Source organism: Caretta caretta, chromosome 21 (assembly GCF_965140235.1).
Source record: "Caretta caretta isolate rCarCar2 chromosome 21, rCarCar1.hap1, whole genome shotgun sequence".
In the NCBI taxonomy this organism is placed as follows: Eukaryota; Metazoa; Chordata; order Testudines; family Cheloniidae; genus Caretta; species Caretta caretta.
In genome coordinates, this window is record NC_134226.1 from 7525318 (window position 1) to 7537644 (window position 12327).

Here is a 12327-nt window from a genome sequence, read left to right on the forward strand (position 1 = left end):
TCTAAGTAGCATGTGAGTTCATCTCTAGAACAGTGTTGTAAACAAAGTTAGATCACTGTCAAGAATTAGAAGACTGTTTAAATTCATACCAGACATTATGAAATGTTTGAGAAATAGATGCAAACAGTGTACGTTACTATCTGCCTATTGACACCACAAAAGCAATATTTAAAAAACAAAAACAAAAAAAAACCCCTGACAGGTGCCAGCTTTGAATTTCCAGGCCAGATAGAGCCCTGTAATTTTATGAGACAATGGAATCTATTATACAGGAGTAACTGATCACAGGTGATTCTGCCCTTTTCATTCCAAAGCAGGTACATTTTTTTTTTTTTTTACTGTTGTGCCATAGATTATCTATTAAAAGTATTCATTTTCCTCTCCTTAAGAATTCGTTCCCAATTTGGTTGGTCTTTTTCTATAGCCCTTAATCTCATGACAAGCTGCAGCCCTTACAGCTTCCTTTGCCCTGCTAATTCAGAATGCATGGATCTGAACCCTCCATTGCAAGAAATGAAAGGAGAAGGTAATTGCATTTAGAAGAATGGCAAAACACACAATTCCAATGCATTCTTAGTGGCAAAGAGAATCCTTTGCAATTTCCCCCCAGGAACAGGCTGGACAGTAGGTTTCAATACACTGCAGTTAGTTAATATTGCTTAAAGGGGCTCTTTCAAACCTTGAGAAACCTTATAGGATCTCTAATGGTGTAACAGCCCTGCGGTATCTCCACGCGGTCTGATGCTTACTGGTGATATACTCAACCACAAAGTCAGTTCCAGCAGAAAAATTGTGGCTCCAGGTGATGTTTGCCCAGTTACTGTTAGTGAAAGCTTTTACGTTCCATATGGATGATCCATTCGTGGCTGGTGGACAGGTTAGAACAGGTGTTAGTACTTTGGATTATACACACATGGACCTTAACCTCACATCTGGGTTTGACAAACTATTTCAAAGTTGTTATGAATTATAAAAGTTAAAGCCCCTTGCATTAGTTGGAGGATATGCCCTCCTAGCTAAGTATGCTACACTGCCTAAGGCACGTTTTATTCATTGGCAGATTCAGAACCTGGCTGACGTCTTAACTCTGAACCTTCAGCCTTGTGGGTGAGTTTAGAATCAAGAGTGTGAGTGCATCACAGCCTGTGTATTTAGGTAACTCCGTTCTTAAATTCAGAGAGGCTCTGCCTCACACGATTGATAGACTAATGGCTGTATCATAACTACTGTGCTCAAGCTAAAAGAGTGCCTAACCCAAGGTGACAGAAGCATGCATCAATTCACGGGCTCACTACCACAATCTAGAGGAGGGACTGGGCAAGAACATTTCCATGTTAATAGTCTGCAAACTACATGTTGGATAATGCAATCAAGCTGTTCCTAGCAAAAACACAAGTGACTTTCAAGTTGAGGAATGTCAACATTACTTTGGAGAGTGAGTAAACACCTCTTTATGTTAAATGACAGGTTTCAGCGTAGCAGCCGTGTTAGTCTGTATCCGCAAAAAGAAAAAGAGGACTTGTGGCACCTTAGAGACTAACCAATTTATTACTGTAGCTTGCACCTGCAAGTGACTTAGGGCTGGTCTAAACTGGCAATTTACAGCACTGCAACTTTCTTGCTCAGGGGTGTGAAAAAACACCCCCCTGAGCGCTGTAAAGTGCCAGTGTAGACAGTGCCCCAGCGCTGGGAGCTCCGCCCCTCGTGGAGGTGGTTTTCTAGAGCGCTGGAGAGCTCTCTCCCAGCGCTCTGCCACGACCACACAATCTGTGTTAAAGAGCTGCCACGACAGCCCTTTAGCGTTGCCAGTGCAGACTAGCCCTTAGAAGAAATTACATTGTGATGTATACATGACACATTTCAGAGTAACAGCCGTGTTAGTCTGTATTCGCAAAAAGAAAAGGAGTGCGTGTGGCACCTTAGAGACTAACCAATTTATTTGAGCATGAGCTTTCGTGAGCTACAGCTCACTTCATCGGATGAAGTGAGCTGTAGCTCACGAAAGCTCATGCTCAAATAAATTGGTTAGTCTCTAAGGTGCCACAAATACATGACACAGTTGCACAGGCTTTGGTGTAGCAAAGTAAAGGCTAGAGATTTCTGACTCCATTCCTGTACTCAGCAGAAAAAATTTAATTCTTAAAAAATGGAAGATTTTTCCATAATATAAATGGATTGCAAAAGGGCATCTCTTTATCTGATTCTTTAGGGCCGTGCAATCCCATTGGATGGACAATGTGGAGCCATGACAAATGGAGTAACTAGAGACTGCTGCAGGAACCCTGCCCCAACAAATCACAATCAAGGCCCCAAGCCTGTGAAGACTCATACTTGTGGTTAGCTTTATGTGTGTGGGTGTGTAGACCCATGGAAGTCAATGAGACGACTCATGTACATAAGTGTTTTTGCAACACTGGGGTCCAAGTGATACGCTGTCATAGCTGTTCCAATGCAGCATAGTGTTGCTAACTCCCATCATTTTATCATGCACGTAGACATATATTGGTGTTTTTTTTTAAAGCCCAGCTGCTGTAGTCAGGTGATTGCAAGAGAATTTCAGCTTTCAGTTAAAACCAAAAGTGAGTTTCTTTCCCTTGCCAAGAAAAGCTTGAAAACATGCACCGAGTGCAGCCTAAAGGTTCTGAAACCAAAAAGGCAAACGAAAAAGAGCCCCACATTTATTATTTAAATAAAATCCTCATGACTTGCGGGGGTCTCGCACAAGATTTTTGAACGGCTGGAACTGACAATTCTGGGAGTGTAGCAAGTAAAATTTGGGGATATGGCCAAGGAATAAGAGGATGGAGTCAAATGAGAGACGAGTTTCTTGACATGTTCCTGTTTCAGAACACAGCAGTTTCTATTGACTGCTACAAAGCGAGATAAACTCAACCAGAGTATCAGTCACCAGTGAGGTTATTTGGGCAGCATAGGAGAGGACTGTTAATGTTTCAAGGATCATTGTGTGGGTGAGTTCTTGTACTAACATTAGAGCATACTGGACCCCATTCATCTCATTCAGTGACTTCCCAGAAGCAGAAGAATGTTGTAAAAGGCTTACATTTTTTTTTTAAATGTGCAGTTTCTGCATTTCATGCTGAGTTAGTGATAATGGCCCATTTTCACAATTTTTTACTTTAAAATGGTTTGCATTCTGACATACAGCTTAACATGTTCTCCAGTTTTGAATTTCATAATTCAAAATTCATTTCAGCTGAAAATCGATTCACTTAAAACAAAACAAAACAAAACAAAAACTTGCAAAAATGTTGATTTGGTCATTTTGTGGAAACCTAACAAAACCCACATACTTTCAAATCATGAGATGATGGCCCAGAATTTGTTTCCCTCCTCTTAAAAAATGGTGCATTACTTTGTCACAACACTGGTAACTGCATTAATACATGACCTTTCTGCTTATGTTCTGGTGCGTGGTTTGAGACAAACACTGCTGATTTCTTCAGCTTGTTGTGTTGCTATGAGTCTTTTTCAGAGTCACCTTTTCTGTATTGTGGTAGTACGCACTGCTTCTGTGATACTGTCTATTTGCAATTACTGAGAACATTTCTCATGTAGTAATTTGTCTGAGACCTTTCTGGTAGCAGATCCCTTTATGCTGCTTGGTTGTGGAAATCCTGCATAGGCACTACGCAGCAGAGTCTGTCTTTGGCCTGGTCTGCATGAGAAAGTTGCATCTCTTCAACGTAAATTGATCTGGTTAAACCAGTCCAAGCCCCTTATGGATGTTCTTACTTCATTTTAAGAGTAGCTTATTGCAGTGTGATTAGCTAATTTCAGCTCAATTGATATGTGGATGAATAGACAGGGGTTTGCATTGGTTTAACATCTTGAGTTAAACTGGTGTAACTTTATCATGTAGACAAGGCATTTAGCTACTCTAGGAGCTAGAGAGAATCATAGAATATCAGGGTTGGAAGGGACCTCAGGAGGTCATCTAGTCCAACCCCCTGCTCAAAGCAGGACCAATCCCCAATTTTTGCCCCAGATCCCTAAATGGCCCCCTCAAGGATTGAACTCACAACCCTGGGTACAACAGGGCAATGCTCAAACCACTGAGCTATCCCTCCCCCCAAGCATGGGTTCTGTCTGCATCTAGCAACCCCCATAAAGAATCCTCTTTGTTTTCATTACTAATTAGTGTGATGTTTTTCCTCTCTCAAGAGGAACAACAGGGATTTTTTTGCACGTGATCCTTACCTGTACAGTTGTCTACGGGAGCTGAGTCTTAACTATGAACTATTTTGATTGTATTAGCTTCTGCCACAAGCTTAGTGCACTTTTTGGGTAAGTGAATACAAATGATAATGTAGTCATTTATCAGTAAGTACCAGTCTATCTATCAGAGATGCAATTACAGTAACTTCTTTTTTAAAAAGCAACAGAGACCTCTCTCCATTTTCCCCGTCAATAGATTAAGGATATTTAGAATCCTGTTACATTAGAGAGTCCATCCCCATGTAAATGCAGGATGTAGTCCTCCCAGCAGAGACACATGATAAATTGATCCTGGCCCAAAGATGGAACTTGTCTGCATCCTGCAATTTTAAATACTTCCCCAAATTTCCCATGGGCTATAGATCTAGATTGCACTACAAAGAGAGTGGTCAGCATAAACCAACAGAATCCCATGCACAATAATGGGTCTGCTAGCTCAGTTGCTCTGCTTGACTTGATGTGGAATTCTCTATAATAATAATAATAGAATCCCTTTTCTGAGATGGTAATAGAAGATTTAATAATACTTGGTGACCTTCTGTATGGTCTTCCACCTAATTATTTAAAAAGTTTTGCATACGTTCATTAAAATCACACCACTCCTGGGAGGGTGACATTATCCCCACTGTAAAGATGGAGTAACTGAGGCACAGTGAGTTAGATTCGAACCCAAACCCCTGTGCTTTGACCCCTAGATTCCCACTGATTTCTTGTTAAGCCACCCGCAAACCACTAAGAAGTTCCCCACTTGTTGGGTTAAATTCCATCCACGGCTTGTTGTTTGAACCTGAGTACGGACATGAAATAGGTGACAGCTACAGTTAGTGGGGTAGAGGAAATGGGGAAGCGTAGTACCAAACTCCCGCCTAGTGGTGGCTGTAGGAGCACTCTGCGTAGTGGCTGCAGTGCCGGAGACGGTTGTCGTGGTTGTCGTGGTTGTGGCTGCGGTGGTGATGGTGGTTGTGGCGATGGCTGTGGTGCTGGTCAGACTGACTGTAGTTGTAGGCAACAAGGTTGCAGCTGGGAGAGGGAAATGTAGAAACTGCCGTTTTAGAAGAGGTTATATCCTTAGCTCTTTCCATCCCCAAAGGCTAAATGCACGCACAAGAGGGAAAGCAGAGTGGCGTGGCATGACACAGAGAGAAATAGGAGTTGGTGGGAGTGGGGGAACAAACCGAACCATCTGAAATGAGAGAATGAAGCTTAGTTTTCATTTTCTTTCCATGTGCACATTGCAAGCGACAGTCACGCGCTTCAGCGCCAGCAGAGGTGGGTGTGTGGGGGCCTGGAATCTCTTGGATAAAGAGAGACGCAAAAAATTCCGTAGGTGAGTGACAACAAACATGTGAAAAGCAGCAGGAAGTGGGTGAGCTCAGGCCCCAAACAAATAGCCCCCAGTGTTGTTCTGGGCTGGCTGTTGGTTTTATTCCCTTTCCCGTGGCTTAACAACTTGCCTCTCTTTTCAGCTGCTCTGCCTTAAATCACCACTACCACCTCTACCCCTTTTGGATTTAAACAGCAAGAACTGGCATCACTGGAATGAGAGAGAAAAAAAAAAGTGACCTATTTATGTTCTCTTGGAAGATGAACAGAAGGGCCAGTTTCTGCTCCCCACTTTACACCCAGTGTAACTGAGAAGAGACTTTAGCTCAGAGCAGTCAAGTCCCCTTTAAATAAGATTTAGCTCTTAACAAAATAGAATAACCCAGTTTGTCACAGACTAGGCAAAGCAAAATTCAATTAGCTTAGCCCACCCTGAACTAGACCAACACCATTTCTGAGCTGACAGCAGTCTGCCTGCAGCCACTTTACCTGTTTCCATTCTAGCTCATCTTAAAGATGCTGGAGACTGTTGGCGCTGAAGAGGCATTTGTAGGACAGGGGATGCAGCTTTCTGTTTTAATCTAGTGGGGGATGACTTCAGCTTTGCCTCCCCCACCTGCCTTTTCTATTTATTTATTTAAGATGAGGTTTGCATAGTCTAGGTTTTCTATAAACCCATTTTCTCCTCACTCCATCCAGATCCCCCTTATGCTGTATTTCAGGAGAGAAAAAGGGATCTAGGATACACCCCTTTCTCTCCTAGTCCATCAATAGTTGTGATGCAAATCTAAAGAATACTGAACCCTATCGACTGATGGTCCAGTAGGTAGAGATTGGTGTTTTTTTCTGTGCTTGACACCACAGGCTGAGTTACGGTATTTAAGAAATCCTTTCACTTCTTGGATTTGTCTACACACTTTGGATAAATCAGGACCCTAATCCTCAAAAGATTTGAATGGGAGAATAGGAGCCAGTGCCTTTAGCTAGGTATATGACTGTAGATGGCCCTTGTTAATAGGAATCACTGGGTGAAATCCTATGACCTGTGCTGTGCAGGAGATCAGACAAGTTGATCACCATAGTCCCTTCTGGCCTTAAAATCTATTACAAATGTAGGTATGAGGGTTATTTTGCTATTTGTAGAAGCGTATCCAAATGCTCTTAGCTATGAATGAAGGTCAGGCCATGTGAAATATTTGCACCACCACTTGATAACCTAAACCTCAGAGGGTTATTGCCTTGGGCTAAATTTGGATTTGATCTAAAATTAAACAGCACTTGTCAGAGTAATTCATCAAAAATTTGCTTTGCGATCCTTGTGCTGAAGTATCCTAGGTTTTTATAAAATTCTGCTTTGCTTATTTTTGTGATTTGGTGACATGAAATGCCTCTCCTGGTTATGAGTGAGAATTAGTAGAGGACCTATTTTAAATATGACCTTTATCCAAATAAAACCAACTTTAGGGGAGGAGTCTAAAAAGACTGCCCAGAACAAAACCAGGTCTTTGCCACTTCCTTGTTTTCACTTTACCTGGGTATGCAGTTTGGCAGGTCTTGTGCCCAGGTAGACCCCAGTTGTTTTCAAAGGGGCTCCCTGAGGGCCCAACTGCAGGACTAGGGCCTTATTTTGGTTCTTGAAAGAGATGCTTCTTTGCACATGACTGCTGCATTCCAGGGTCCCTTGTTGCTTAAGAATCAGGATGTGCCTCAGTGGGCTTCCCAGAGGCCCATAGAAGGGTTGTGTGCACGTATTATGTACGTTGTTGGTTTCAAAGCAGCTAGACCCAAAGAGTCCCACCCACAAAATATTTGTAAAACCAGAACGTTTCTGGTGGTCCAGAAATTAGACTCGTAAGAGTTCAGCGATGGAATAGAACTGTTAAATCACTCAGTGCATCTCCCTGCCAATTTCCCCTTACAGCATGTCACACCGACACTGAAAATCCCAGTAAACCACTCAAACTGAAAAGGAAACAAAACAGTTTACAGTATGCAAGCAAGATAGTGTGTCTTCCCTTTTCACAATAGCGTGTCAGCTACAGACCTTTAGCACTCAGACACAAACACAGAACTACAGCCAGTGTCATGCACAAGCACAGCCATCAAAAGCCTTCTGCCATCCCCTTGTCAAAGGTTTGACTGATGTTGGTGAAGAAGCAAGAATGCCAAAAAACATGTGAGAGAATCCAGAGAAAATGCCATATATCAGAAAGAGAGCTCAAGTCAAAGAACCACAGAACTTGTGTTTGGTGCCATATGAGACACAGAATAATAAAGCCCTTTCTTATTTGATTAGGCTACCACAATACGAGTGCCTCTTTGAGAGGAGAGGACTGCTATCCTGCAGTTCTGCCTCTTAACCATTATAAGATCAGGGGTGTTTTTTATGCCCTGTGGCTGTAAGGTACAAAAGCCTGAACTGGGCTGAGAAAAATTAACAGCACTATCTCTGCAGATTCCTTGCATTTTTCTGAAGCTCAACAGAGCAGTGTGGCTACTGGCAATATTAACTCAATTGACCCTAAAAGGACAACCCTCTGAATACAGAATTTTGAACACACACGATGAAAACATCCAGAGTAGGAACCAATATTAGCTAATGAATTCTCACAACTTTCCTGTGAGGCACCCTTTTCCCATTTTACTCAGGGGGAAATCAAGGCACAAAGAAGTAACTTGCTCAAGGACAGAGGAGTCAGTGGCAAAGTTGGCATTAGAACTCAGAAGTTCCTGCCTCCCGGTCCTGCTTTCATACCACTAGAGTGTGCCTCCTGCTAAATTCTTAAAGGTCTATTTTGTACCCAATGCACTTCTAGGGATTTAGGGTCTGGTCTCCCCTCAATGCCCCTTTCTTGGTGCTTGGCTTACTGCCCTTGTATGAATGGCTCAGCACTGTATTACGCTGGCTGGTGTGTGTTTATTTACTCATCCTCACATTAGGCTATGATCCTCATGTATTTAAAAAACAACAGGTGGAGTGCAGTTAGTAGAGTGGTCCTGCTGCTGGAGGCGTCCTTCACACGCCAGGGTGATGGTCTATTTAATAACAGCCTGAGCTGTGCCTTTCCGCTTTGGCCGACAGTGATGACATGAAGTATTTGCCCAAAATACTGTAACACCGTGATAATTCCATTGGCACAATACCCCAGGGTAGCGCCATCACATTGTATCAGGATAATGCAGTATGCAACTGCCATAAAAGTCAGTGAGAGAGATTCGGGGTGTGTTTGTAGTGCTTATAAAAATGAATCATCATGTCAAGCCTGTCGCAGACTAGGGACAGGTAAATGCAGGGTCCTTAGATCCTGAAACCCCATAGCTCAAAGGGGCCCCAGATGGAGCTGTGAGAAAGAAGCAGGCTATCAGGCAGCAACCCCATGCTGTACCACTAAGATCAAAAGTGAGAGGAAGGCAAGAATCCATCTGGAGGAGCTGGGAAGGAGAGTGCATCCCCAGGTTTGGGGGATTTAGCCTTAATCTGCCCATGATAGGAACAATGATACAAAGAGAACACCTCATTTGGTTTTTAGTATGAAATGAATCTTAAAGAATAGCTCAGCTGGTAATTTGAGAGGGAGGGGGAGAGAGGACATTTTCTGTCCTTTGAATTCTAGCCCTTAATGAGGGCTGACTCCAGGCTGGAGAAGGATAAAGGGTGACTTTCAGAGAGAATCAGAGCTTCTCTGAATATCAGGAACATAAAAGGCACTGTCGGGTGATGGGCAGACAGGGAGTGAGTCTGAAATGAGTGGCAAGGGGGCAATAAAAGCTACACTAAAGAATTAAACCTTTACAAGTGTCAGACTCTTGGGGATCTCAAAACGCTTTTACACTTTAACTAATCCTGTCCTGATTGAGAATATATTGTTGTACCCAGTTGGCAGAAACCTCAATGGATCCACAGGGAAATTAAGAGTCCAGGGGTGGGATTTTTAGAAGCACCTAATTGATGTAGGAGCACAAGTCCCATTAATGACAGGTTTCAGAGTAACAGCTGTGTTAGTCTGTATTCGCAAAAAGAAAAGGAGGACTTGTGGCACCTTAGAGACTAACCAATTTATTTGAGCATAAGCTTTCGTGAGCTTACAGCTCACTTCATCGGATGCATTCAATAGAAAACACAGTGAGGAGATGTATATACACACAGAACAGCTGGGTGTTATCATACACACTGTAAGGAGAGTGATCACTTAAGATGAGCTACTACCAGCAGGAGAGCGGGGCGGGGTGGTGGTGGTGGTGAGAAAACCTGTTGTAGTGATAATCAAGGTGGGCCATTTCCAGCAGTTAACAAGAACGTCTGAGGAACGGTGGGGGTGGGGGGAAATAAACATGGGGAAATAGTTTTACTTTGTGTAATGACCCATCCACTCCCAGTCTCTATTCAAGCCTAAGTTAACTGTATCCAGTTTGCAAATTAATTCCAATTCAGCAGTCTCTCGTTGGAGTCTGTTTTAGAAGTCTTTTTGTTGTAATATTGCAACTTTTAGGTCTGTAATCGAGTGACCAGAGAGATTGAAGTGTTCTCCGACTGGTTTTTGAATGTTATAATTCTTGACGTCTGGGATTTGTGTCCATTATTCTTTTACGTAGAGACTGTCCAGTTTGACCAATGTACATGGCAGAGGGGCATTGCTGGCACATATCACATTGGTAGATGTGCAGGTGAACGAGCCTCTGATAGTGTGGCTGATGTGATTAGGCCCTCTGATGGTGTCCCCTGAATAGATATGTGGACACAGTTGGCAACGGGCTTTGTTGCAAGGATAGGTTCCTGGGTTAGTGGTTCTGTTGTGTGGTGTGTGGTTGCTGGTGAGTATTTGCTTCAGGTTGGGGGGCTGTCTGTAGGCAAGGACTGGCCTGTCTCCCAAGATTTGTGAGAGTGTTGGGTCATCCTTCAGGATAGGTTGTAGATCCTTGATGATGCGTTGGAGAGGTTTTAGTTGGGGGCTGAAGGTGATGGCTAGTGGCGTTCTGTTATTTTCTTTGTTGGGCCTGTCCTGTTGTAGGTGACTTCTGGGTACTCTGCTGGCTCTGTCAATTTGTTTCTTCACTTCAGCAGGTGGGTACTGTAGTTGTAAGAATGCTTGATAGAGATCTTGTAGGTGTTTGTCTCTGTCTGAGGGGTTGGAGCAAATGCGGTTGTATCGTAGAGCTTGGCTGTAGACGATGGATCGTGTGGTGTGATCTGGGTGAAAGCTGGAGGCATGTAGGTAGGAATAGTGGTCAGAAGGTTTCCGGTATAGGGTGGTGTTTATGTGACCATCGCTTATTAGCATCATAGTGTCCAGGAAGTGGATCTCTTGTGTGGACTGATCCAGGCTGAGGTTGATGGTGGGATGGAAATTGTTGAAATCATGGTGGAATTCCTCAAGGGCTTCTTTTCCATGGGTCCAGATGATGAAGATGTCAGCAATATAGTGCAAGTAGAGTAGGGGTATTAGGGGACGAGAGCTGAGGAAGCGTTGTTCTAAGCCAACCATAAAAATGTTGGCATACTGTGGGGCCATGCGGGTACCCATAGCAGTGCCGCCGATTTGAAGGTATACATTGTCCCCAAATGTGAAATAGTTATGGGTGAGGACAAAGTCACGAAGTTCAGCCACCAGGTTTGCCGTGACATTATCGGGGATAGTGTTCCTGACGGCTTGTAGTCCATCTTTGTGTGGAATGTTGGTGTAGAGGGCTTCTACATCCACAGTGGCCAGGATGGTGTTTTCAGGAAGATCACCGATGGATTGTCATTTCCTCAGGAATTCAGTGGTGTCTCGAAGATAGCTGGGAGTGCTGGTAGCATAGGGCCTGAGGAGGGAGTCTACATAGCCAGACAATCCTGCTGTCAGGGTTCCAATGCCTGAGATGATGGGGAGTCCAGGATTTCCAGGTTTATGGATCTTGGGTAGCAGATAGAATACCCCAGGTCGGGGTTCCAGGGGCGTGTCTGTGTGGATTTGTTCTTGTGCTTTTTCAGGGAGTTTCTTGAGCAAATGGTGTAGTTTCTTTTGGTAACCCTCAGTGGGATCAGAGGGTAATGGCTTGTAGAAAGTGGTGTTGGAGAGCTGCCTAGCAGCCTCTTGTTCATATTCCGACCTATTCATGATGACGACAGCACCTCCTTTGTCAGCCTTTTCGATTATGATGTCAGAGTTGTTTCTGAGGCTGTGGATGGCATTGTGTTCTGCACGGCTGAGGTTATGGGGCAAGTGATGCTGCTTTTCCACAATTTCAGCCCGTGCACGTCAGCGGAAGCACTCTATGTAGAAGTCCAGTCTGTTGTTTCGACCTTCAGGAGGAGTCCACCTAGAATCCTTCTTTTTGTAGTGTTGGTAGGAAAGTCTCTGTGGATTAATATGTTGTTCAGAGGTGTGTTGGAAATATTCCTTGAGTCGGAGACGTCAAAAATAGGATTCTAGGTCACCACAGAACTGTATCATGTTCGTGGGGGTGGAGGGGTTGAAGGAGAGGCCCCGAGATAGGACAGATTCTTCTGCTGGATTAAGGGTACAGTTGGATAGATTAACAATATTGCTGGGTGGGTTAAGGGAATACATTGCTGTGGCCTCTTGTGGCATGTAGTAGTTTAGATAGTTTAGTGTCCTTTTTCTTTTGTAGAGAAGCAAAATGTGTGTTGTAAATGGCTTCTCTAGTTTTTGTAAAGTCCAGCCACGAGGAATTTTGTGTGGAAGGTTGTTTTTTTATGAGAGTATCCAGTTTTGAGAGCTCATTCTTAATCTTTCCCTGTTTGCTGTAGAGGATGTTGAACAGGTG

General features: G+C 43.5%; 1 protein-coding gene across 21 annotated transcripts in view; it reads right to left on the minus strand.

Annotated features, from left to right (window-relative positions):
- The window catches only part of NFASC (neurofascin), a 184621-nt gene that overhangs the window by 24179 nt on the left and 148115 nt on the right, over positions 1-12327 (minus strand). For 14 of the 21 annotated variants that reach the window (XR_012665721.1, XM_075122073.1, XM_075122076.1 and 11 more), the window contains 2 exons: positions 5092-5256; positions 750-866 (listed from right to left, as the gene is read on the minus strand). The exons of 6 other annotated variants lie outside the window; for them this stretch is intronic. Coding sequence is in view for 14 of the 15 variants with exons in the window: in XM_075122073.1 (XP_074978174.1) it covers positions 750-866; positions 5092-5256 (282 nt within the window). In the remaining variant the exon portion in view is untranslated. The remainder of the gene's footprint in view (positions 1-749; positions 867-5091; positions 5257-12327) is intronic. One more of the 21 variants, XM_075122084.1, reaches the window with a different exon arrangement.